The sequence below is a fragment of the Callorhinchus milii genome, unplaced genomic scaffold (genome assembly GCF_018977255.1).
Source record: "Callorhinchus milii isolate IMCB2004 unplaced genomic scaffold, IMCB_Cmil_1.0 Scaffold3, whole genome shotgun sequence".
Classification (NCBI taxonomy): Eukaryota; Metazoa; Chordata; class Chondrichthyes; order Chimaeriformes; family Callorhinchidae; genus Callorhinchus; species Callorhinchus milii.
Window position 1 is genome coordinate 88,497,122 of NW_024704744.1, and position 27,956 is coordinate 88,525,077.

The 27,956-nt window shown below is 39.0% G+C and overlaps 1 protein-coding gene across 1 annotated transcript in view; it reads left to right on the forward strand.

Moving 5' to 3' along the window:
- Positions 1 to 27,956, forward strand: part of ush2a (Usher syndrome 2A (autosomal recessive, mild)) — a 370,702-nt gene that overhangs the window by 185,463 nt on the left and 157,283 nt on the right. Inside the window, exon 40 of the mRNA XM_042333157.1 lies at positions 11,502 to 11,681. Coding sequence (XP_042189091.1) covers positions 11,502 to 11,681 — 180 coding nt within the window. The remainder of the gene's footprint in view (positions 1 to 11,501; positions 11,682 to 27,956) is intronic.

Below are 27,956 nucleotides of genomic sequence, written 5' to 3' on the forward strand. Positions count from 1 at the left end.
CCCATTGAGATAATATATAAGACTAGAGGGCAGAATTGGACTGTAGACCCTCAGCTCAGCTCGGCTGAAGTCACAAAAGTCATGTCCCGATAATTGAGTCTGCTGGTTAAAGCCATTAGTACATTAACTCAGCGTCTAAAAATTATAAATTAAAGTTCCAGTTGAAAGACAAAATGTGTTAGATATTAGCCTGATGGAAGTTGGGTAGTATAGTTTTCAATTTAATTTATTAGACCAGCTTTGTTACTCTTGGTATCTTGAAATTGTATATATCAAATGTGAGGATTTATTCTTCATTTATTTCACTCCACGATTGAAGGGTTTGCATTCTCTCACTGTTTTATATTTTGAGCACCTATCCCGTTAAGTGAAGCTATTCTGGAGGTGACAAGGAGATTGGCACATTTAATGCAATGAAAATACGGTGATGTCCAAATAATGATCCTCCTCTCAGTTTTGTTCACTGATCTGATTGTATAGATTTCAGACAACAATAACACTGACTAATTGCATAGCAATATCCTTTCATTAACTTTATACCAGCCCCCATCATGTGCATAATGAAGTACTTGAGCAATCCGTCTATCAGGCAGCTGAGAATTGGGAAAATTCAATCCCAAAGCAGTTTTAGCTAAAGTGGAGAAACAGGCAGCTTTGAGATTCAAACCCATGACTATCGGCTTCTAAGACAAATGCTCGACCACCTGTGCCACTAAGATAATGAATTGATTTGTGACAGTCTCCATCAATGGATCTGAAATTCCACCTAGTCTGAGCCTGGAAGACAGTTTTGCCTTAAAGATTTAAGGTCATGCAGAATTGTGGAACAATCTTAAATTCAGTTTTAATTCTGAAGCTGTTTTCTGCGGTTCTTAAGTATAGTATAAATTGTCCTTCAAATTATGACTGAATTTGTAATGTTCCACTGATCTGTGGAAGGCAAAGGCCAGCTGAAATTTCAGGGCCTTATAGTGCAAGGCTGTTAAAAGAAACAAACCTTAATACGTACTGAACTGTTTCACATAGTTGGCAATGGTATCCTACTAGTTTCAAGATGATTCTATCTATCCTTCATTAATCCAGTTGCCCTTGAGTCCTTTTTTTCCTCTTCTAAAGAGAAGCAGAATTATTCAAGAACGTTTTACATAATGTCGTTCATGACAGCAGTGAAACGATAATCTTGCATTGTCTATTCGCTTTGTGAGTGCAATGTGACGATACAATTGTTTTACAAAATGCCACGACTTTACATGCCATCCTCGACACCCGTTCAGACTACTATTATGATACTCGTGAAGTGAATTATTTTGCTTCTGCCTTTTTTTGCGGTTTAAAATTCATACATTCTTTGCTGATTTAGCTAATTGATCACAATTTGGGAGAGAGGAAGGGGAAGTAAATTGCCAAGAAAAGAAAACTGATGATGGTAAGATCATCTTGACTTCTTTGAAAGAAGTTTTGCCTTCTAGGAGAAACACATTTGTGAGGATCAGTGAAGCCTTTCTTATTTTGCCGCTCACTGTCTTATGTTTCTCCGACCTACTATCCCCCTACCTACCTGCCCGTACCCTCCGTTCCTCTGGCTCCGGTCTGCTCCACATCCCCCGCCCCAACCACCCTACCATCGGTGGCCGGGCCTTCAGCCTCTCAGCCCCGAGGCTCTGGAACTCTATCCCCCAGTGCCTTCGCCGCCTCCTCCCTTTCCTCCTTCAAGGCCGGTCTCAAGACCTTTCTCTTTGACCGAGCCTTCAGCTCCCCTCTCGACTCTCTACCCCCTCCTCGCTCCCTCCCTCCCCTCACCCTGACCATTTCCCCCCTGCTCAGGTCCTGACCCAACTGTACAGCGCCTTGGGACGTCCTCCCGACGTGAAAGGCACTCAATAAATGGAATCTTCTTGTTGTTGTTGTTGTTTTGTTTGAGATATTTCTGTTGCCAATGTTATTCCAATTAGCTCAAGCTCATCTTCAAAAGGAAATCCCATTTTCCTCTATTGATTTCAATTGTAATGGTGAGGGAAAACTGTTCTTGTGTCATTTTAGTATCAGACAAAAAGGATCATCTGAATATAACTATATAATCCTTTCCCACAATGTACAGTGAAACACTGTTGTGAAAAATGTTAATTGTAGGGATCTGAAATAGTAAATGTTAGAAACATACATTTGTCACTGACCTGATTACAGTAATTTCTATTCCCAGTCTGTCTGAGTAGCAGTGGGGGAGGGTTACATTTTCTACAGGTGATGTCTCATAATTTATGGAGTTTTGATTGTCTTTCATCACGCACTACACCATAACCCAGCTGTCTAACCAATCAGGATTTGTGAAACAGATTAAGCATGAGAGGTGTACATGATGAAGGGGCATCCGTTAGCAAAGCTGGAGAATGGAAAAGGATTTTAGAAATGATTCTTGACCACTCACTGAAAGTTTCCTGTCAAAGTCAAGCAGCCGGTACTCGTCACATGGCGACTGCTTTAAAAATAGCAATCTTTCCATTACATTGTGATATCAGAGAAAAACGTTCACTATTTCTTCCAATCCACATATGATAGACCTAACTACAAACATAGCTAACAAATGATTGGGATGTATCTCAAGGACATTTGATTAGAAATTGAATAAATGTTATCCTAACATAACAGAATTTTGTATTAGCCATATTTCAAATATTATATAAAGATTTTGACACTCTGCCCTCTCTTTTTAAAAAAAATTGGTCTGAGAAAAGGCTGATTTCAGGAAAGTAATTAGTGACCTGTGTTGAAAATGATATTTAAATATGTGGCATCTCCTTAAGTCAGTTATGGTCCACGCAATTTTGTTTCAGTGTCAGTGCTTGTCAATAGCATGACAAATAATCCATGATGTGTTCAAGGTACAAACACATCAAGAGCCTGAGATGGGATCACAAACCGTGACAATTAAGCTACAAAAAGAATGAGGAGGCAACTTAGTTTACCACTACCTCAGAGATGTGTGTGAATGCGAGCACAGATTACAGTTTACTATATTGATACGTGTACTGAATGCACGTAAAGTTTTTATTATAGAAAAAATGTTGTCATCGTCTGCAGCTCTGAACAAATTATCTATCTAAAATTCAACAGAAGGGATTCCACAGGCAGTATTTCACAACCTCTCCCTTTGCCCCTTCTGAATATTATATTTTACATTATGGAGCAGCTTGCAGATTATTTGCACTGTAAATCAGGAAAAAGATGTTACGTGGGAAAGATCTGAAAAGAAAGCTTTTACTCTGATCTTAGGTGTGTTGAGTGAAAGGTAATAAAGCAAAATGATTTCCTAATACTTCATCTATTGAACAGTTTATGGAGAGATTTAACTTTCCTATAAAGGACCATAAATTAATATATCTTTCTGAAAGTACTTTTTTAAATTAAACTAACTACATAGCGGATGGTGTAAATGTAACATACTGGGTAAGAAGATTTCTTTTTGACATATAACGTAACTTATTCTGTTGTATATCACTGAAAGTGATGGAAATGCTGGCAAATACCTCCACCCCAACCCAACACCCTTCAGCCCCCTGCACCCTCCCCCCACACCCCCCCAATCTTACACCCAGCAACAATACAACATATAGAGCCCTTCACATGGGGGCACTTATTAGCATCAAATGTGTAAATTGGCTTGGAACCGTGTGTACCAGAGGTATTGGGGAGCTCTAAAGGGAAAATCCCATTATTGCAAATGGTGGCAAGCTGGTTAGCTTGTGATCTGATAAACTTTTCTGTACCTACGTGATGTTTCAGTTTCCCAATTTCTCACTTCAGAAGCTTAATGACTGAGATGGCCTAATAAATTATGCACAGTTTTGTGCTGTGGATTTATGCCCACTTGGATCCACGTGGAAATTTACCTCAAACTCATATCTATACTGCTTAACATTCATCAGAAAGCCGATTTCCAATCCAACTTTCTGAAAAAGATCCAAATCCAAACAGTAGTATTCTAACCCAAAACACTGCTTCCTGTAAGATTACATTAAAGTGATTTCTCACTGCATTATGTGGCCCATTGCATGAATTCCACTTGTGGGCTGTCATGCATAATTGTGTACCTTTTGAAAGAACTATTTTCCATCACTAAATAGCCTTACATCCCTCTAGAGTATATACCACATCAAATTTGTAAATCTTCTTGTGGGTTTTTTCAGCGCCTAACCCTAACTCTAACCCTAATTTTTGGGACATCCTCCCGATGTAAAAGGCGCTCTATAAATGTAATTTTGTTGTTGTTTTAAAAGTAATGAAATGGAGATGGGCAAAGAGTGCTGTGTTACAGACTGGTATAGTATATGTTTACCATTAATAGTTCCTTAAATGGTGAGTTCTTTATCACTGTTGTTCAATCAGCATGTAAAAGCTAAGTACTTCCTAATAGGAAAGGGGAGAAACTAAGTCCCACCTCTTAGTGGCTGGAGCCAGAACAGCATTTGCAGAGATATGCGAGCAGATCACTTGCTAGCCATCTAAGCAAGACAATGGTGCTCATTGCCATGAAGACTCAGAAATCTAGAGAAAATAAAATAAATTAAAATAGGGGTAGGAGGGAGGGAGGGAAGGAAGGAAGGAAGGAGAAAAAACAATATGAATTTATGTGACGCCTTTCGCATCAGATATCCCAAAGCAGTGGACAATCCAGAGTTTGCACCCGAGCTAGTGGTTAATAACAATACTTTAATAATAATAATAATTTACCATTTGATATAGCACCTTATCACATCTACAAGACGTCTCAAAGCGTTTCACAGAATACATTGTAAAGTGAATTGACTATATTTTGTGAGTGAAATGCGGCAGCCAATTGTGCACAGCAGTGTCCCACAAACAGCCATGGATTGAAGTGACCAATTTATTATTTATGTATTTTTTAAGGAATTATTACCCTGGAAAAGCGATCCGGATTCCTACTTACAACCAGGTAAACAGAGGCATGTGGAGTAAGGATCTTGCCCAACATTTTGCCCTGCCGGAAATCGAACCCAGGTCTCTCACTTGCGAGGTGATGCTCTAACTATTGAGCTACAAGACTTCATGGTTGAATTTAAGAGGCATGGGGGCAATGGGGGATGGGGGTGGCAAGATGACCGAAAGCATGGCCAAAGAGGAAGGTCTTGAGAAAGAAAGAGGAAAAGAAAGGAAGAGAAAAAGAGAAGGAAAAAAATCGAGTACACTTTGACTTAAGCTATTTGTGAAGTCTTCCTTAAATCAATCCAACCTGTTGACTTCAGACTACGGCACTACCTCACCCCTCACGCTGCTGAAACTCTGGTCCACGCCTTTATCACCTCAAGGCTGAACTATGGGAACTCTCTCCTCGCCGGCCTTCCCGCCACCTCCCTCCACAAGCTGCAGGTCATTCAGAACTCTGCAGCTCGTGTACTGTCCCGCACCAGGCTTCGGGACCACATCACTCCCACCCTCGCTCGCCTCCACTGGCTCCCCATCCCCCAGAGGATCGAATTCAAGATCCTCATCCTCACCTACAAGGCCATTCACGGCCTTGCTCCCTCCTACCTCTCCGACCTACTATCCCCCTACTTACCTGCCCGTACCCTCCGTTCCTCTGGCTCCGGTCTGCTCCACATCCCCCGCCCCAACCGCCCTACCATCGGTGGCCGGGCCTTCAGCCTCTCAGCCCCGAGGCTCTGGAACTCCATCCCCCAGTGCCTTCGCCGCCTCCTCCCTTTCCTCCTTCAAGGCCGGTCTCAAGACCTTTCTCTTTGACCGTGCCTTCAGCTTCCCTCTCGACTCTCTTCCCCCTCCTCGCTCCCTCCCTTCCCTCCCCTGACCATTTCCCCCTGCTCGGTTCCCGACCCAACTGTCCAACACCTTGGGACGTCCTCCCGACGTGAAAGGCGCTCTGTAAATGGAATCTTGTTGTTGTTCTGTCTTCAGGTGGCTTCAGGTACAGTAACAAACATGCAAATCTATTTGCACTTGCTACTGTAACCACACACTGTGCATTAGAATGCACTCCTCCATTCAACAGAACTCCAAAACACCAGACTTGCAGCAGAATCAAGATTACTTCTTTCATATTATAAATTGGCTTTGATTGAAAGGTAAACTTTTTTTTAAAAGAACCAATTCTGCTGCAAACACAAAAGCTTAAGCACAGCAAGGTATCCCTTTAAAGGGTTAAGTGTCCCATTTTGATATCTATAGAAGAAGGTAGTCCGTGCACATTAGATTCTAATCTAGATTTGCTGGCAGACTGAGCTGACCCTTTACAAAGGCTGGCATGTCCCTTTTACTTGTAGTGTATGCTTTGAAGTATTCTTCCGTGAAGCACTTGTAAGATTATGAGGTGTGAGAGTGATGATCGATTTAAAAAGTAGTAACATTTCGGTCAAGCCCATGACAGAACAGCAGATTCAGCCAGGGTTGCAAGGTGAATAATGCAACAGCCATGTACCCTTGTGTTTAATCTTGCATTGTTTTTGCACAGCAAATTTCTGCTTGCCTGTAATTCATGTCATCTCCAGTTGTCAGAATGTCACTCAAATCATCAAAACAGTATTAAATGTTGTAAGCTGAGCAGTGAGAGAACTTTCAGAAGTCAGAACCCATTTACAGAGCAACGCTTGTAGAAAATGGATTCTGTTCTCCACAGAATTTTCTTTCAGTTCTTTCCACTGAGAAGTTTACTGATTTCTCCCAGTGGAATCGGCTGGAATTTATCGGTTCATGGTTGGCAGTCACAGATTAAGGTAAATGTCGATCTGTAATGACCCTCTACATGTTAGTATTGCAGTAAAGCTGGGCTTTTATGTCAAAGATATCGGAGTGGGAGCTATTACACATGACAGGGGTGATCAAGGGACTCCAGACCAAGGCAAGCATTATTAAATATTGACTACTTCTGTGATTTATGTAGAGCTTGAGGAAAAAAGTGACTTTTTTAGCATTATATATTCCTCAGCATAAAAAAACGTTCATTTATCTTATAGCGAAAATAAAGAAAGCATGGGCCACACATTTTGTTTTTTCATTTAAAACTTAGGATTGTAAATATCTTTGTTTATCTATTGCCATCCATAAAATGATATCCGGCAATGACTTTTTCCATCTTATTTATACGCTGTATGAAGTCAAAGTAGTCTGGAATACATTATCCAAACGTTGTCATAAATTATTTCTGATTCAGACCTTTTTATTTTTACATGAGCCCCTAGTGCACTCAGTGAACGACCATTAATGAATTTCGTTCATTTTTACCCTGAGTGATTCCACACAACACTTTGCATCGCCATCATTTGAAACAGCACCATACAACTCCAGCAATGAAAGCCCCCAAAATACATTCACATGTCAGATAACTTATTCCAATGGGTTTACAGGATCATTTGTGCTGAAACATTGTATTTTACAGGGTAATAACATTTGACAACACAGACTCTGTTTTGCATGATTTTGCCTGGCTTGTTTCTGCGTTCAGAGGAAATAAATAAAGCAGCATCAGTGCTGCCGATGAATGGGTTAAACTATGTCAATTCACTGCATTGAAAACAATTTATTGCATTCATATAAATCAGCTTTATTACCTGCCTTGATTATTCCCTGGGTCAGCTTTGTCAGTCAAAATCAATAGGAGTGCAAGTGGCTCAATCAGTCCATTTTTTTTGATTGTGGATTCAAGACCAGTCCTTAACCATTTAATGGCATTTAACAATTTTCCTCCTCCCAGCAAACTCATGTGTACCTTCTGGAGTCCCCAAGCATTAGCTCTTGCCAACCTGTGCCTAATACTCTCAGAATTAGGTAAGTAGGATGTCCCTCTAGGGAGAGAGTGCATTCCATTCCAATAAACATCTCTGGAATTTCCATGCATAGGTGAGATGCATGTTGAATACTCCTAAGTATGGTGATAGTTTTCTGCATTTGTCAGCCACCCAGCTGACCCCCCAAAAAACACTTAGAATTAAAAAACATTCTATACGACAGTTAGAACAATGGTAAAATTGGTTTATAGTTTATATCCAATTGCAAAACTATGTGAGACTGCCTGCTCCATTTTGCGGTAAACTGAATGGTGAGATGAAAGTTATACCAGTTTTGCTATCTTTCTCTCAAGATTCATTCTATTGCTGGACAAACAATTTGGGAGTTAAGTGAATTATTATTTAACCAGTCACTAGATGATCATCAGGGAATTTTCATTTCTGTAGCAGAGATTTTGGAAATAAAGAAAAGAGTGACTCAAAATTGCTTCAAGTACATGTCAAATCTCTTGCTGAAGTGGAGATATTTTAAAACTTGATATGAGGACTTCCCCTCATACTCAATGTATTAATCCAGCAACAGCGCTGAACAGACCAGAGAGCCACCACATTGTATCACTAGTTTGTGCTGAATTGGCTGATCTCATCTAGAGGAATGTTAGTACAAGTATATTATAATAATAATAATAATCATCATCATCCTTGCATTTGATACTTTATCATATCTTCAAGACGTCTCAAAGAACTTCACAGAATATTCTGTAAAGTGAATTGACTGTATATTTGTGAGTGAATCGTGGCAACCAAGTGTGCACAGCAGTGTCCCACAAACAGTCATGGATTGATTGACCAAATTATTTATTTTTGAAAGGACTTTTATCCTGGAAAAGCGATCCGCAAATCGACTAACAACCGGGTTCCTGCTTACTACTAGGTAAGCAGAGGCGTGTGGAGTAAGGAAACTTGCCTAATGTTTTGCTCTGCCAGGAATCAAACCCAGGTCCTTTCACTTGCGAGGCAAGTGCCCTAACCGCTTGTTTTGTTGCAGCACTTGGAGGAGAAAAGTACTTAGGTTTTCTGGTTCTAATCACTATCCAGTGACTCCTACTGGTGGTATTTGGATATCTCCAGGTTGGGCTCATCTCTTATTGTCCCCATGGTCAAACAGTCAACTAACACTCACTGTCCAAGCTCACACATGGGTAATGGTCACTTAAACAAGAGCCTGCCACTGTGTAACCAACCTCCATTTGAAGGGGAATTAACTAAACACTTCAGGAAAGAAAATATTGTTGCGGGAAATGGACGAGAACATTTAAATGTGACATAAGCAAAATAAATAATTTTTCGTTGACTTCATGATAAAGAAAAAGTTGTTGCCCAGAGTATTGTTGTCCAACATAGATTTAGGTAATTTTTTTTCACCATCATTAGTCTGCAGAATGGGGGCAATAAGTTTTTCTTAGCTCTACCAGAGCAGTAAATTCCTCAGAGGCAGACAAATATGTCCTTTCCAGGAGAATGCCAAATGCAAATATAATTGAAGATTAGGATTTAAATTTAAAACTCCTGGTCTAGAGTCTAACCATGTAACGTTAAAACGACAGGATTGCCCAGGAGAAATGTAGCAGTACTAATAGAAAAACAATGAACTGAGCAGCGATGGATTTCCTACTTTCCAATTAGTGAAATGTTGTTGAAACCGATAATAAGTTAAAGAGAAACTCTGTTTCCTTGACATCAGCTTGTACTGCGTGAAAAATTCTATACTCTGCGATATCTATTAAATGACCCATTAAAGTGAGGTATTTGTCAGTCTCAAAGTTCTCATGGGTCATAGATTTTGATAAGGTTTCCAAGACTGCAATGACTACCTTATCCAAACAAGCATCTGGAGTGTTTTTGTCAACAGTTGAAAAGTGAATGTTGTGGAAACCTGTCAGTATTCTGCAAGTGCGTGATTGGGATACAAAGTTAGCACAGAATAATACAGTATTTTCATACACCAGGGCACAGGTTCAGGGATGTGAAAGGCAGTTTTGGGGCCGAAGCTAATAAAGTATTTCTTCACACAGAGGATAATCAACAGTTGTATCAGATTACTAGAAACGGTAAAAGAGGCCAGGACTCATTTAACAAACAGCTTGATGCTGTAATGAGAAAAAAAGTTTGTTTGGTATTGTGGAAGGATGAGAAGAAATAAGCTGAAGGGCCTTCTTCAACTAAACTTCTCTTGTGAAGTGAAGTGCACTCAAAAATGTAAATCATAGTATTAATGTCTGGATTACATTGCTGGAAATGATGTGATGTCGACAAAGCTTCCAGCACTAGAGTGATTCAGAGCATGAAGAAGTATGATTTATATTTTCTCTTCCCCCCCATCCCCACTCACTTGCTCAGAGGTAAGGAGAATTGACAAGATCGCAAGAAAGTTTTGGATGAAAAAAGCCCTTTGGCCCATTTGATCTCGAGCTTCCGGTTTGCTCAAAGTATTGCCCTCCCATTATAGAAGCAAGCTGTTTTTTTTTACACACATGAATATAGTGTCCTGGCCTAAAGGACCCTTGCTGGTAACCTGTTCCAATTGTTCATTCAGATCATTTGTGGCTAAACTCCTACTCAGGGCTGCACTAACTCGTCTGAGGTATATATTGTGATTGAAGAGCTAGTGGATGCCCAGCTCTTCAAACAACATTGAAAACATGCTCTCTTAAAAGTCTATTGCTTCTAGAACTTTAAGGGACTGTTTTGCAGCAAGGGTGGAATCGATTTGCATCACGTACATTTATCCTGCAGAGTATAAATCCAGGTCCCGCTGAAACCACCTTTTGGAGAGTTATTGACACAATTTGGGATCCAGCAAAATTTGCATCAGGTCACGTGGCTCCTCCCTAACTTTTTTTGTATGGTGATTTGTTGCAAAGACTCCCAACTTTATAGTGAGCATGAAGGATAGGGGTGAACAGTCAGTCAGGACAGTCAGCTGTCAAATTAATAGTTTATTAGGTTTATTGTGGTTATTATTTGTTAAAGAAAAATAATTTGGTACTCAGTTCTTACATTTAAAAAGGGCCAGTCTTCAGTAATTCAGTCAGAAATAGAAACTTGCCTGACAAGTTGTGTTTGAATATTATTTGCTGCTCTGTAAATACTAACCTGCAAAACGCATTCCCATAAGACTTACTTGTTAATGCCAAAAACATACTGAACTGTAAAAATTGCATTGGTTGTTATAATTTTAAAAATGTGTTTACTTTGTATGAAAATGATGTCCATAACCTCTGAACCATCTTTCCTAAATGTGTAGTGTTGTTTACCTGTTTTAGTTGAATCCATGCTGGGATGTCTTCCATAGGAAAACATTGACACTGTTATTAACTTTGTGCTATTCTGAGATTCTACCTGTGTCATGAATGAGCATTATGTTAGCGCTGATATAGTAGTTATTGCTATTTATTTTTCACAGTTTTATTGCATGCAGACTTTTGTTGCCTTCTTGAATGGTTTATTCTTTCTGAAGAATCTAGTTTCATTACAGACGTTCCAGTTGTATACAAGAACAACAACAAATTGCATTTATATAGCGTCTTTCACATCAGGAAACATAAAATTAATTGTACTATTCAAGCCCATAATTGCAACCTTATATACTTTGTAAACTAAGTATTTATCTGTAATTTTGTAAAGTGAACTCTTTCAATGTGTGTCGGAGTCGACTATATATATTTTTTCTCTGTCAATTTACAGCTAAAAATAATTATTCTACCAAGAGTCGAACCCAGATCTTATACAGATGTGCAGAATCTGATATATGGGTGTCTGTAGGAGGATTGCTTCCCTATTCCGACTACACCGTACAAATAAATGCCTCCAATAGCCAAGGATATGTGATGAGTGAACTTGCAGCAATAACCATGCCCCCTGGGGGTAAGTATTTGAAAAAGAGCCATTTTTTTCCAGAAGGTTGTAAGATTACAGCTGTTCTCCTGTGCAGATCATGCTGGCTTTTGTAATATAACTAATCAATTGGAGATGAAATATAGCGCATAGTATAAACTTCACTGAGGAGGAATTCAGCAGTCGTTTGAAGGATGTCTACTGAAAGAATACAGATATCATTGTGCCCAGATAATTCTATGTTTAGGTATTTTAAGAGTATTTGTGACAGTGTAAATCATGTTTAGTTGCTTCTTTTATTCATTTATACTTAGATTTTATGTATTTTTTGTTAGTGTTTGTAAAATAGAAATCAATAAAACCACATTAAATGGGAATTTGAGTCAAAAAATGCTGGGTTCCTTATAGTTAAACTAACAAGTATATTCCATTGTCAAGGTAAGTGAATTGTAGTTTTAATTACACATATTTGCTTCACATCTGACTAAAAAATTCAAAGAAAAGCATGGTATTTAAAAATTCATTGTTTTTTTAATGATTGTATGAACATTGACAAAGCAGTGACAAGCAAATGAATAGTGTAAGAGAGGATGGGAACTGTGAAATCATCAATTGCAACCTTAATGAAATATTGAAACAAGTGAATATCTGTTGGGAATCCTCTGAAATGTTGGTCTTGGTCCATGCAGACAGCTGCTCTTTCACTGCTGCACTTTTTTGAATCACAGATAGCATTGTTGTGATTTCCACCCATTCACCATTACTCTCAAACACCTAACAGTAAATACATGGATTATTACTGTTATTGTAACTGCCAATGACAATGGATTAGTCTAACCAGTCAAGTTATATTGTATTTACGAGCTATTCTTAACCTATGAACGCAAGTGCTGCCGATGATTATATGTTGGCAGTTTGCTCCTTTTTGGGATGGAAGGAGGAAAGCAGGATTCCTGGGTTGAACTGACTCTGCAGAGCTTTGCTAATTTCTGAGGAGACACACCTGTGAAGTAAGGCAGGTCCAGAGTAATCCAAAGCTCTGTTGATAGTCAATGAGTCTGTCTGGCTCATCAAGGAGACTCGGAGAGACAAATATATCCTCAACCCAGTAAGTCATAGTCCCACAGCTGTGGTGACTCGACCTGAATAATAATAATAATAATCCTTGCATTTGATATAGCGCTTTTCACGTCGGAAGGACGTCCCAAAGCGCTTCACAGAACACACTGTAAAGTGAATTGACTATATTTGTGGGCGAACGCGGCAGCCAATTGCGCACAGCAATGTCCCACAAACAGTCGTAGATTGAAAATGACCAATTTATTATTGTTTTTGGTTTTGGAGGGATTATTATTAGGCGTGTGGAGTAAGGAAACTTGCCCAAGGTTTCGCCCTGCCTGGAATTGAACTCAGGTCTCTCGCTTGCAAAGCAAGTGCTCTAACCACTGAGCTACAGGACTCCACAAATGTAGAATGTTGAGATTTCCAGCCCACACAGATACAGTGAAAGTGTCCTGCATTCAATGGTTACAAGGCTCCTAAGGGAATAGATTTAGACATTCTTAATACAATTTGCAGTGAGTACAAAAGTGCAGCACAAAACTATTTGGCACCAGATTCGTAGTCGCAAACAAAGGAGATAAAGAATGGCCGGAGAGAGAAATGGAAATTACATACTAGTGCAGCAAGAGGTGCTCATCCAGGGCTGAAGTTAAGGGATGTACTTTGATCCTTGAAAGAGGCAGCTTTACAACTAACTAATTGGAACACCTAACTTCTTGCTGTTATTGGGTTAAAAAATAGTGTGTAGTGTGTGTGTGTGTATGTGTGTATGTGTGTGAAGAGGTGAAGCTTCCCTAAGTGACATTTGTTCCCATGTGAGCAAATGATTCACCTGAAATTAAAAACAAAATGAAATGGACCTGAACTAGTGATGATACTGACTTTGATGACACAGATCTCTAATGGAGTTTTTCTGTTAAAATGTACCTCCTTCTGTTAGTATCCTACTATAATTATGTATAGCGTATAGCATAGCATTGAAGTACCCTTTGTGTGACCTCTTTGGTAGTTTAAGCTGTGACAACTCATTGGCCAAATAGGTTTTGGTTCATGTATCTTTTTGGTTAATGAACTGAAAATATAGTAGTACAGATTAACACATAAAACTGTATCAAAAGGCATATGCCATATGGCTGAATATGTGTGTTTAGGGGGAGTTAAATTAGCACTGGGAGATGTAATGTACTCCATAAAGAAAATCACTTCCCTTACCTTTTTCAATTGAAGTGCAATCCATAACAAAATGATTAATAAATGAGCCGATATAAATGTGAGCAAACTTGGAGCTTTAAATAATTGCATCTTAGTCCATTTTGTGTTAATGTGCATTCAATCCTAACAGTATCATTTTGCGCTTTTAAAAGAAATGTCAGCAAAATTCAGGTTTTTGGTAAATTAATTTAAAAAGAGGAACATGTTTGAGGGTTGTAAAAGACAGGGCATCTAGGCTTTCTAAGTGTTGGTAGACTTCTGTAGAGTGCACTGATAGCACATGTAAATAATTAGGCTATAGTATAGCAGAATGGTTTCTTTTATCAGTCAATCTCTTATGGATCACAGATTGATCAAAAAGGTGCAGGCAAAACTCCACATGCAGCTGAAGCGTGAAGCAGTAAGTTTAAGGCGACTCTGCATATTTATGAAAAAAAACTTTTGGACAAATGTTCTTGATGTACGTCGGTGTAGACAGCAGTAAGGAATATTGTAAAATGCTCAAGTGCAGAAGAAAGGCATATATAAGCATATAAATTTTAAATATACAGAATCCGCTTCAGTTCTTGAAGAATTTCCCAGTTTTAGTGAAGTCTGGTCAAACCTGTCCTTGTTACATCAAAGAAGTGTATAAAAAGCTAAAAGAGAATGAAGGAACATAAAAGGGCATAGTTTAAAGTGATTAGTGACAGTTTTGATATACCTGAGGTAAAAAGAAAACATTTCACAGCATCCTTTGTTTTAATATTAACAGGAAGCTTTCTGGAAGACAGTAGTTTAAACTATTAATTCCTTTTCGGGCGGTTTCCATTCCTTGTGAGTGCTACCATTTTGTGTATTTATACCAGCCTTTTAAAGGGACAGTACTCCACACTTATTGCACTGATATTTTTGCTCATTTGACCATTTCCCTCCTGCTCGGGTCCCGACCCAACTGTCCAGCGCCTTGGGACGTCCTCCCGACGTGAAAGGCGCTCTATAAATGAAATCTTGTTGTTGTTGTTATCACACCTGATAATTATCCCTCAAAAACAAAAACAGTAATTGTAACAAAAAATGAAATTGGTCATTTCAATCCATGACTGTTTGTGGGACACTGCTGTGCGCAATTGGTTGCCGCATTTCACCCACAAATATAGAGTCAATTCACTTTACAGTATATTCTGTGAAGCGCTATATCAAATGCAAGCACTATTATTATATTTTGTGGGCGAAACGCAGCAGCCAGTTGAACACAGCAGTGTCCCACAAACATCGTGGATTGAGTGACCAATTTATTATTATTATTTTTAAAGAATTATTATCCCCGGAAAAGCAGTCCGCCAATCGACTTAACAACCGGGTTCCTACTTATTGCTAGGTAAACAGAGGCATGTAGATTAAGAAAACCCAACATTTCGGCCTGCCGGGAATCAAACCCAGGTCTCTCCCTTGCTCTAACTATTGAGCTACAGGACTCTGACTACTGTTGTTGTATGCAAGAATTGGCATAAATGTCATTTAAGCAATATAGAAACAATTTCAACAGATCAACAATTCTCCAGCTAAATAAAATTGGTCATAATAATAATAACAATAATCCTTGTAATCAATATTGTATCTTTACCACTGAAATGTGGAAAAGTGTTTATAGATAATTGCTGCCAAGTAATAGTGACTGTGTATTTGCAGAGTTGAATTTGCCAATCTAACAATAGTCATAATTCTGGGTAACTAAGTGTATCCTGAGATGTTTTGTAATGGTAAGGGGCTTTAACAATTGCAGGTTATTATTTATATATTGGGTCCCTAATTCACAAGTACAGAAAAGCACTAATGCACAACGTACTGCCTTTTCACATCCAAGTTAAGTCATCCAATGAAAAATTGGATATAATGCAAATTAAATTGTTCAACATCGCTTGGCCATTAGCTCAGTGGGTAAAGGCATTGCATGCTGTGATATTGAGCTGTGCAGACTACTAAGGTCCCAGGTTTGCTTTCTGGTCTGTGTTAAGTTAGATGATATCTCCAGTGATCCTTAACATGAATCACCACTTTCAAGAGACAAGGGGAGTAAAGCAGATAAACCCAATGAAGGGAGGTGGGGGGGTGGTTGAAAGAAAATGAATTCAACAACCAGAAACAAACCACTTGACCTTTGGTGTGTTTTGCGCATCATTTTGCTTCGGTTATTGCTAAGGGAAATAAAGTCTGACTTGGTATTAATCAAAGCAAAATGGGATGCAAAAAACTACCAACTCTCCCACACACTAAATCCAGAAAGAGCAATAGGTAGTCTCAAAGGTTCAGCATACTGAAATGTGTTTGATATTGTGCAGATTGGTTTCAACCAATTGCATGGGTACACAATTTTATTGCATTGCAGTATGCCTGAAAACTTAGTTGTGCACTTGGGTGTATTGTCAAACTGCTGACTATGTTATAATAATAATAATCCTTGCATTTGATATAGCGCCTTATGTCTTTTGAGACGTCTTAAAGCGCTTCACAGAATATACTGTAAAGTGTATTGATTGTATATTTTGTGGGTAAAACACGGCAGTCAATTGCACACAGCAGTGTCCCACAAACAGATTGAGTGACAATTTTTTTATTGAAGGAATTATTACCCGCTTCATTAACCTATTATTATTAATAATAAGGAAATATTATTAATAATGAGTTTTTTTTTAAGGAATTATGTAATAGCCAGGCTCCCTTTCTCTGATTGGTATATCATCAATCACATCACCTCTGAGCATTCTGATGGCCAGCATATTCACGTAGAATTGTTCAGGCAGTCTCAAGTACCACACAGTACTGTATACTGGGAGATTGCTATGCACAATTGTGCTGTCAAGTTTACCTACAAATACACAATCACTCATCACTCCCATTTGACAGTAAATCCTGCAAAGCGCTTTGAGACATCCATCTGACTTGATAAGGCATTATACCAAATGCAAGGATTATTATTTTAAGAAGGGACTTTAACTGTGACTTTAAAACTGCTGCACACATGTTAGTTTCTTTAAGCACAGCTCTAAGTCAATTCACTTTACAGTATAAACAAAACTCAAAATACTGCAGATGCTGGAAATCTGAAACAAAAACAGAAGGCGCTGGGAACACTCAGCAGGTCAGGTAGCATCTATGGAGAAAGGAAAGTGAGTCAACGTTTCGGGTCCACGACCCTTTGTCAGAACCGTTATCTCGTCTAGTGTTAGCTTGGACAATAGGAGAAACTACCTTCTCTTTTTAAGCAGTGTGTCATGGGATCTTTAACATCCACCCAAGGACAGGTAGATGGATCATCATTTAACATCTTTACTGAAAGATGAAGGACCTTTGACAAAATGCAGTGCTCACCGAGGATTGCACTTGAATGTCAGTCGAGACATTACGCTATATGGAAGCTGTTCTCTATTTGCAAAGTTTTGTGTTCAAGGGCTATTAATTGTCCCCATGCAGTAACTCACTCCATAGAGCAGTAACCCAACAACTTGCTTTTATATAGCACCCCTTCGGCGGGATAGTGTCCCGGAGCGCAGCATCCCTTTATAAGGCAGTAGATGGGGTTGGGAGGCTCAACAAAATTCCAATATGATCAAGTGTGAACACTGATCAGCACAATGCTAGCAGCCTTCGGGGTCAAGTCGCCGTCGATGTCACTTGCACATGATGCACATCCCAGAAGATGGTGATATTTAAGCATGAAACTCCCTTCACTTTGACTGAAATGTGATATGAAACACAATGGTGATCAGATACCAAAAGCCCAATACAGTATATACACTGTAATCACAGTGAGAAGGCTGTGTCCAAAGTCAATTACTCTTTGGAAAAATGATTCCTTATTTAGTTTAACTCCAATACAAAAATATTTCCACAGTAAATTCAGCTGATCTTGTCTTCCTGTTAGAATCTTCCTCTCCCTTAAACAGGTTCAAATTCTAGGAATGCCTAAACAGCAGCTCTCTGAAAGAGCCAATAGGCTGCATTACTTTTAAACTCCTCCACGAAATCCATCACCTGTGGAACTTGTAGAAATCGAGGTTTTGCACCAACATTAAAATTACTTTCTGAAAATAACCAATTAAAGACAGAAGATAGGATAGTAATTTCCATCCATCATTACATCTCCTATTAAAGAGGGGATTCACGATTTACAAAATACAAAGTCAAATATGCATGTTGGTCTCGGAGATATGCACAGAGCATCAAACGGATTGTTGTTAATTGTCTCATGAGTTTCACGTGTTCACAAAGGCTCAAATCATCCCAGTGAATCACTGATAATTGCATCTCTGAGCCTATCTATTGGATATTTAGAACAAAGACTCAATTTAACCATTAAGACAAGGAATTTCTGACTCATTACACCAGGAAACAAACTGAACTTTAGATTAAATACCCACTAATTTCTGAACCTTGACACTTGGTTCAAGTTAGACTGCATCTTCCGTCTTCAATTGCATGATATTTAAATGCAGCATATTGCATTACCTAAACTGCTATAATTAAAGAATAAAAGATCTTGTCTTTAACTCGGTTAGACATTGGCAAAATGTCCTCAACCATCAAAGGACACAGCTCACAAGCAACCTCATAGGGAAACTGTAGCTTCTAAAGCATTCTTCCTCCCACATGTTAAGAATATAATACTCTCATCCTTTAGACTCAATCCTGCTTTCTGCTTGCTTCAGAGTAAATGCAAATCTCGGCTACTGGAACCTTCTGTTTACAATGGGATAAAATATCAGCTACTGGAAAAAAATCCTATGCACATGCATGGGAAAATGCTGCTCCATGGGCCTATTCCAGAGATGACAACACAGCCAGTCTGGCTCGTCGGCGGGACTTGGAAGAGCAGACCAATCACTGGAGGCAGGAAGTCATCCCACTCAGCTCCTGTTAACCCTGCAAGCCAAAGCCATAACAGATAGGATAGTCCTAGGCTGGACAAGCAACGGGAAAGCTTGTCAGACAGCAATATCAATGACAAGCTATGCCTTTTTAGCTGGTTAGACTCCAGTAGTTATCCCCAATGTACACTCTGGGGTCCCCAAGCCTTGACTCTTGCCAACCTGCACCTAATGCTTTCTGGAATTAGCTAAGTAGGTTGCCTCCCTCCAGGGAGAGAGTGTGCATTCCATTCCAAAAATCTATCTCTGGGATTTCCATGTGTAGGTGAGATCCTTGGAAATTTCAGCTTGGTTTGGATACTCTTAAGCATGGTGATGGGTTTCCTCATGTGTCAGACACCCGGCTATCCAAAAAAAAACTATTGCACAGCTTGTTGGAGAAGGTTTGGGATGGCTTTGTTATATTGCTGCCAGTGGGCAGGCTGAAAATAACCTATTACGCATTGAGCTAGCTATTTTACATATAATTATATAATTGGGCTCAGCACAGTGACTGGAACAGATTGCCTTTCTAGTCTATCTGCACACCACACTGAGACAAAGCGACCGAACAACCTCATCACAGCTTTGCATTGTTTTCAGTCAGAACACCCTTGAGTTCCGTGAAGGGACTTTGTGAGAGAGTTCTGGAGGGTAGCATCCAGTTATAATGACAATCCTTGTATTTGAAAAAGCGCCTTTCACAGCAGGTGGACGTCTCAAAGCACTTCACAGGATATACCATAAATGGAGTGGCTGTGTGCTTTGTGAATAATAATAATAATAATAATAATAATAATAATAATCTTCTGGCACTGAGATTTTACAAATCTGGGATACTGCCTCGTGATGATTCTTTAAATAACGGGTCTTCCCCAAAGTCGACAGATAAATTACAAGATCACAGACTTGCAAGAGAGATGTGCATGAAAAAAAATTGGCCATTTGATCTCATCTCTCCAGAATCGCCCACCTTCCCATCTTCCCATTACAGCAGCAAGCTGAGTCCCTGGGTATACTTTGAATGGAATAAAGCTGTATGTTATTAGAACACACAAAATGGTGTGTTGTCCTGTGAGACCAGGGAGGAAAAATAGAAGCAAATAAAAAATCCTCAAATTGATAGATAGAGCATTTGTCTTTAACCCACTAAACTGCATGTATACCAGTATCCTGCAGTAGTAGGTTAAATACTATAGTTTACAAACATCACTAAAAACTGCAAACCCTGCTCCTGTATTTTTTTTATCTGATAATGTAAAAAGTACTTGAATTAATCCATTCTCTGAATCTGCTCCCCCCCACCCCACAAAACAATATGAATGATTTTGTACCAAGAACAATTCATGTATTAAGCATTTGATGATTGACTTTACATGAATTTCTTTATTTTTGTGGAATTGTTTTATTATTTATTTGGACCCAGCAGTTAAAAATGGGCATCATCTCTAATGATTTTGAGATATCGCTTAACTTGCCGAGAAAAAGGGTACTGCATCATTGAATGTAGAAATATATCTTCAGAAGCTGGAAATGGTGCAGTCCTAAAGGATTACCTGTCTCAGAACCATTCACAAAAAAGTAACATATAATACCCAATAAAATGTTATTGTGTTTTGCTAAGAGTGCGTATGAATAAATTGAAGATTCAACCCCAGGGGCTGGCATAATTACTCAATACCCTCTGGGCACACTGCAGGGGTTTCAGTTGTATCTAGGTGGATGAAGTACAGTAGGAAATGGATGAGTCATAGACTGCTGATAGAAAGACATGTGCTTGTGCATTACAAACACATTGCTACAGAGGCAAGCTGTCTGAACGTTTGGCACTACTGACAGCTTGTTTCACTATTAGCTGAATGTCCACAGTCAGCCACTGGGGACTCAGACAAGTATGTTCCTTTCAAAAAGCCCATCTTATTGTCAAAATATTGTATTTGTGTTTGTCATTTTTACTACTACCTTTTGAACCTGCAGTTTGTCAAATGTTGGTGTTAATCTAAATGCACTGCGCGTGGTGAATGTACTATGAATGTTGAAGCACGGGGAGCCTTGACCAAAACCAATTTCTACTTTAAAGTGAAACCCATATCAGAGAATTTGCAGAATAGTGTGGAGCGTTATTTTAGCCTTGGGGGAGGGAACAGACAACTCCCAGAACACTTGGCAACTTCTCCAGCAGCCTTACGATAATGTCAGACCTGTCTCTCCAGCTATTCTTCTGTTTGGCACCTGAACCCAAAAGCATGGGAAGCAGTGTAACACTGGGGGACTGAAAGTTGCTATGTATGATGTGATAATTCTCACCGTTTGTGATGATCACACTGGCGGAAATTGGAGTTCAAAACCAGGTTTTTACTTGACAAATGGTTTGGGTCTGAGCACCCTCTCTCCCCTGTGACTTCGGCACAATAATTTGGCCCGATGTCTGACAAAACAATTGGTGGACACTATTGTTGAGGCCTTCAGAGCATTTCAGTGCTCAAGTCTGAGCGATTTAACCTGGGATCCTCTGCGGAGGCACTGAAATGCCACATTCCACAGGTGGCAATAGCAACAGAGGCTGCCAACGCCTTTTGCTGGCTTCACGACACACCATTGTGGCAAAGTTGGAGAGGGGAGGGGTGTTCATATCCAACCCCGCAAAATAAATGCTAGCTGGTTTGGAATGCAATTTTCAGTGAAGTGACACCAGCAATAATTATTGCAATACACATTACAATTTTCACTCCAATATTCATACAAAACAAACCAGAATTACTCTGGAGCATTGGTGTAACACCCTATATCGTAAAGGTATTCATAATACAGTGCCTTTGCCTTTCAAGGGTATCATTCAAGGGTATCTCACAAAATGTTACACTGTGAAACAAAGCAGAAGCTTTGTTGTCACAGAATATACAAGCTTTGTACAACTATAAGCTTTGTACCTGAGGTATAAGAGTAAGATTACATTCTTTAAGAAACTCTGAAGCATTTTAGTTCAGTTACAATTTTTCAAGCAGGCCTAATCAAATCATAGAAATTATAGCATTGGAAGAAGGCAGTTTGCTTATCAATTCCTGGACAGGAAGATACCTTAGGCAAGTTTCTTTACTCCACTCGCTTACCTAGCAGTAAGTAGGAACCCAGTTGTTAGTCATTTGGTGGATTGCTTTCCGGGGTAATAATCCCTTCAAAAATATTTGCTGCTGGGACACTGCTGTGCGCAATTGGCTGCCGCAATTTGCCCATGCAATAAAGTCATTACACTTTACAATATATTCTCTGAAGCGCTTTGAGATGTCTTTACAACATGATAAGGGGCTATTTCAAATGCAAGTATTATTATTTTTGTTATTATCAAGTCTATGTTCGAAGGCTCGGTGGCTGAGACTCCCGCAACCACACCCCTAAGCTCTGGAACTCCCTTCCACTACTCCTCTATCTTATCCCCTCTTGATCTGTCTTTTAAGTGCTCTGAGATGCTACACTGCGTGGATGGCGCTATGTAAGTGCAAGCTGTTGTTAACTCCTGACTAAAGACCATCTCTTTGATCCCAACTATGACCACTTCCCATCTCCTACTCCTCCCTTGCTCATTGTCTGACCCAGTCTTTTTAAGCCTTCCGAGATATTACCCTACATGAAAGGCATTATATAACAAAATTTGACTTCCATGAAAATCATAGCTTAAAATTACCCTGAAAATCAATGTAGAATTTTAGAGGGAAAGTAAATGAAAGCACTTAGTGGAAATATTAATATTGCAACTCTATCGTGAGATTAGTGGTGTTAATTGCTTGCCATCTCATTCTCAGGCAGGCAGTGGTGCACTAATGAACAATATGGTTGCTCGGATTATGTTGGAAAGCTAGGAAATCTCCTATGTCTTCTTCAGAAATCAATCCATAATCATTTCAAAATGAAACCATTGAGACTTCAAAGGCTTGTGCTATTTAGATCTATTAATTTGGCCCATTAAAAAGTATCATACTGCATAGTATGCTTGCTTTTGAAAAGATACATTGAAGATGATATTCCAATGTTAATCAAGGCAATGTCCTGGGATTATCATTGAACGTAACAGACGTGTAATTATTTCGGTATCTCCCACACTCACCTCCTACAAGAACTTTCTGAGGTTTGCTCTGAGGAGAATACAATATCAGAATACTGTTCAATCATTCAGAGTAGACAAGTAGCTTACTTGCTTACTTTACTTTCTTTACATACTTTACTTATTCTTATGTACTTGCTTGCTAACTTTACTTACTATTCTTACACTAATTTACCTTGTTTACCTACTTTGCTTATTTACTCAGTTATTTAGTTTACTTACTAACACTTACTTATTTACTTATTTATCTAAATGATTGGTTTACATGGGTCCAAATGGAAGAATTTGAATGGGAGGTGAAATTTAATTTCGAGCAATACAGTTTACAATCTCTAGCCAGCAAACCTTGGTCTAAACCTTTGACAGACATTCTGACTTATTGTCAGAAAGAAAAGATGCAAATCTCTATCTCTTACGTTTTATGTAAACAAACATGAAAATTCAAGCAAAGGCCTCCTCCCTCTTTTCTCTGCCCCTCCCCCCTCCCCCCATCACCACCTCGAAAGAGATTTGTGCTAAGTGGAAAATAAGTATCAGTCTGCACAAACTCTTGTGACATAGGAGTTAAAGTTGCTCAGATGAAAAGTAGCCTTCCAAATGATTGATTATGAATCAGTACACTGGATGAGAAAGTTACATGCCTCAGTAATAAATCAGCTCTGTGTTCAAGGTCAAAGTTACAGGAAACCTCATTCGGAGGGTGGTTCATTGAACTTCCTGTGGACAAGGCTTATTAATAAGATGGACCGGTATGACTGCATAGACTAGACTGGCTGTTGTTAATACAACTGTGTTAAAATTGCTGATCACAGTAGCTCCGACTTTTGTAGAGATTGGGATCGGTTTCATTAAGTTTGGAAACTTGTTATTTTCGGTATTAAAGTTCCCAATTAGCCATTTCTAAAATTGACTGCAATATAGCATACGTGCGTGTGAATTAAGTCTCATTGATTCTTTCAGTGCGTTGGCAGGGTGAAAGGGATTAACAAATGACGAATGTAGTTCAGTATTGCTAATGCCTGCAGAACAAATCTAGTTCTTCCATTAACTGTGGGAATTTGACAACAAAAATACTGCAGCTTTTTAATACCTCACTGAAGGTAATTATCTCTTAAAGAAACTATAATTTTTTGCAAGAAAAAAATGCAAAAAAACTCACAAAGATCACAGTCCTTTTTTTAATAATAATAATCCTTGTATTGGGTATAGTGTCTTTAATTTCAGGGGAACTTCTTGAACACTTCACAGGATTGTAATGGGAAGTGCAGTGAGTGTGGATTTGTAGGCTAACGCGGCAGCCTATTTTGTACACATTAACGTCCCACAAAGAGCCATGAAAAGAATGCCCAATTTTATCAGGGGGATTATTGGCCAAGACACCATTAGAAACTACTTATGGATTGCACTGGTCTCAGTTAATTTCATTATTGCTATGGGAGAAGAGAGTGGAGGATTATAATGGAATTCTCCCTATGGACTTAGAATGGGGGGGCGGTGGTGGGGGGGGAAAGGAAGAGAGAATTGCCCTCTTTATACATGAGAGAGAGCCGCAGAAAATGGTTACAGAATTGCTTATGTAGGTATAAATTATCCAGAAGCTATGTTATTCAGCAATGGACTGATTTGCTTGACTTTTTATTTTTTACAACCAAGCTCAGAAGATAATACTTTTTCACCCCCATCGACGGTTGGTTGAAGTATTGCGGAGTGCATACTCAATTTTACCCAGGTATCCAAACGGCATACGTATTGTTGTGATTATCTTTACATTTTTCAATGACATAGATAGTTTCTACTAGTGTCCGTAGGACATCATTGAAATCATTCATCTGCTTTGGTACAATCCATAGGTAGTTTCTACTGGTGCAGAATACAATCGCAACAAGTACGCATGTCCTTTGGGATATACAATCTATTATGTCATTGAAAAATTTAAAGAGGAATCACAAGATAATACAATCTATTATGTCATTAAAACATTTAAAGGTGAACTTTACATCTGTCCACTAATGGTGAGATTGAAATAATTCGTCTGATTTTGTCCCAAAGCTTACAGAAGACACACATTGACACTATAACAAACCTTTGCATCAGCTCTGAAGGTGGGTAACGGGAATGTGTGCTGCAAAAATGTTTAACATTTTATGTTATTAATAAAAAGTGGACTGTCAGGGCAGATTTAAAGATTTACTTCACATTGTGCGAAGTATTCAACCTTTCTGTTTGTGATCAATGATGTTGTTGCTTAGGTGTAGGTAGGAGTCTAGGAGCGAAGAAATAAGACTCTTACTGTGAATCAATTTTATTCTTTAAACAAAGGTACTTCTCGGCATTCACTTGCATCACTGTTAAATATTGACACGAAAAAGCACAAAATTGATGATGACGCATACCTTAAACCACACTAAATAAAACTTGTGTGCTCAGCACCTTAAAAATATGAATTGGATACACTAGATATTGGAATAAACCCCATTCTACATTGTACAGCTGCAGACAATGAACAGTAGAGACTGTGGAAGATGATGCTTTGGTATGATTCCCACCAAAATGTCAGAGATAGAAAACCAAAGGAAGTTCATATAGGCTTTACAAAAACATTTTGAGTGTTATTGGGCTAAGAAAAATACTGGTGGAAAATATAGAACACAAATCCTGTGGCATATGCAGCCAATGTACTGAATAATATTAGCAGCTGTTAGGTGAAGAAAATGTATGCTTACAGTGGCAGTTTAAGAACGTACAACGGAATACCGTGCTTCAAATGTTTCCCTGGGGCTGAAAAAGTCCTGGAACAGGAAAACTGCAGTGTAAATTGTGTCTTGTGCCAATAATAAAACAAAGTGCCTCCGGACATGATTTGCATCTCCTGCAGGGAACTTCTTGCACGTCACATTGACCTAGGATACCTCTGCTCCAAGACTTTGGGCTGAAGCAGCGTCTTTGTGATAGGATTCCCTTCATGAGACACATATGATAATCTTGAAGTGCTTTTACTGGCGCAAGATGCCATTCCAGTATTTTCTTTTCAATTTCTAATGTTGTGAATATCTGCAGTTGATCGTGTATCAGTCTGGCTCTGTTGGTAGCGCTCTTGCTTCTGAGTCAAAAGATTGTGCATTCAAGTCCCACTTGACTTTGAACTTGTATAGTCCAATGCAGTGCTGGAGTGTGCTTCATTGGAGGAGGTGCCGTCCTTCGGATGAGATATTAAATCAAAAGTCCCATCTTCCCCACATGAATTGCACTGTGTCAAATATATTATTATAAGGATTCATTATAATGAATGTTACATTATAACTAGAATCTTCATCCCTCAATATTTCCAGTTTTCTGAGTCCCGTTACTAGAGAGCTTGTAAAGCACCAAAGATCACTCCAAATGATCAAACATAATATCATCTGAAATGAAACACGGGTAAACATGGCTTCCTCTCTGTAACCCACCAATTATCAATTGAAGTGTCAATCCTTTATGGAGATGACAACTGATTGTGCCCACTCCCTTTCAATTTTATCCCTTTTTTNCCTCAATCTGGGATGATGTTTCGCTGAAACCGATTGCCTTCTGTTGTCTTGCTTATTCTTCACATATGGCAGGTCATCAGTCCATTTGGCGTATTGATGGGGGAGGGGGATGCATTGAACCCAAGTCCTGATTTCCACCCCAAGCCCACACTACACACAGACACTTTACACCAGGGGCCACAGCTGAACACCGAAAACCCTGTATAAATTTTCGTAATGGTTCTGAGTTTATTGTCTCTACTGTTTGAGATCACCTAATCAACATAGACTTTCCATGGTTTAATTATACACTGGCCAGTCGAGCTTTCCTGGGTTTAAGGTTTGAAAGAACTCTTGTTGCTTCAATCTGGATAAAGCATTAACACAGCACCCTGGTGCTATACACGTTAAAAAAAACATGTATGCAGCAGGTTGTCTCATTACATTTTCAAAACTTTGGAAATGCACAGTAAAAGCTTTGATTTTATTTAAGAATGCAGCACCTGTTCTTTACAGAGCAATTTTACTGTTTATAGTCAACCTTACATAAAAGCTTCAATCTGAATCATATTCAAAGAAGATCCATATTAACAACTAAAGAGATGTGCATATTCCTTTGATTTCAATTCAGTTAGAATTTAACATCCAGTTTATTTTACTGGAGCAGCAGCGATCTGTCACTTCCAGCAGTAAAGCGATTAGGAGCGGAAAGCCTTGATTTATACTAGCCACTCCTTATCGTGTTGGCTGTAGGGCTGAGGGGAGAGCTCTGTGCATAACAGCTGCTAGGCTTTTCAATATTACAGTCTTTAAAAAATGCCAGTCACAGAAGGCACTTTTTAAAGCTCTTCATGTTACAAAATGATTCCAAACTTTTAAGTGACCTTTTTTCTGATTGGAAGCTGAATCGATTCACACCATCTGTATTTATACTGTAGCTGTGCAAATTGTTGCATTGTACAAGTAAAGCACCTCCTCAAGGTAGTCTCAGCAACCGACTTCCAGTGCAATTTACCTTCAGATCGCTCTGCTGAATCTTTCTTTTATCCTTTGCTTGTTATAGATCTACGTGAAAAGTGTGTATAAACTAGGCATAAGATAACAATAAGATCGCAAGGTGGGTTCGGATACAGAAGGCTCTTCAGCCTATTCAATCTCATTCTTCCAGAGTACCTCACAATAGTCTTCCCATCACAGTATCAAGCTTTTTTATATACTTTATAAGGAGATTAAAACTGATGCCAGTTGATACAGATCCATCTTTAAGACCTGGATGCACCAATGAATAGTTCAGTTGCAAATTGACCTTTCTGAAAGCTCTTCGAATTTAGATAGTGATGCAAAGAGGAATTTAATTCTACTTAAATACTGAGTGGGCAATAGTGTGGGGCGTTGTGGCAGAGACCAGAAAGTGTGAGAGGGAAAGGAAAGTGTGACAGTAAAGGACAGTGTGACAGTGAGGGATAGTGTGACTCATCCCTTTTTGAGCTTCAAGAGTTAAAACGTGTTGTAGTTGTTTTTTCTTCACCTAGCCCATCAT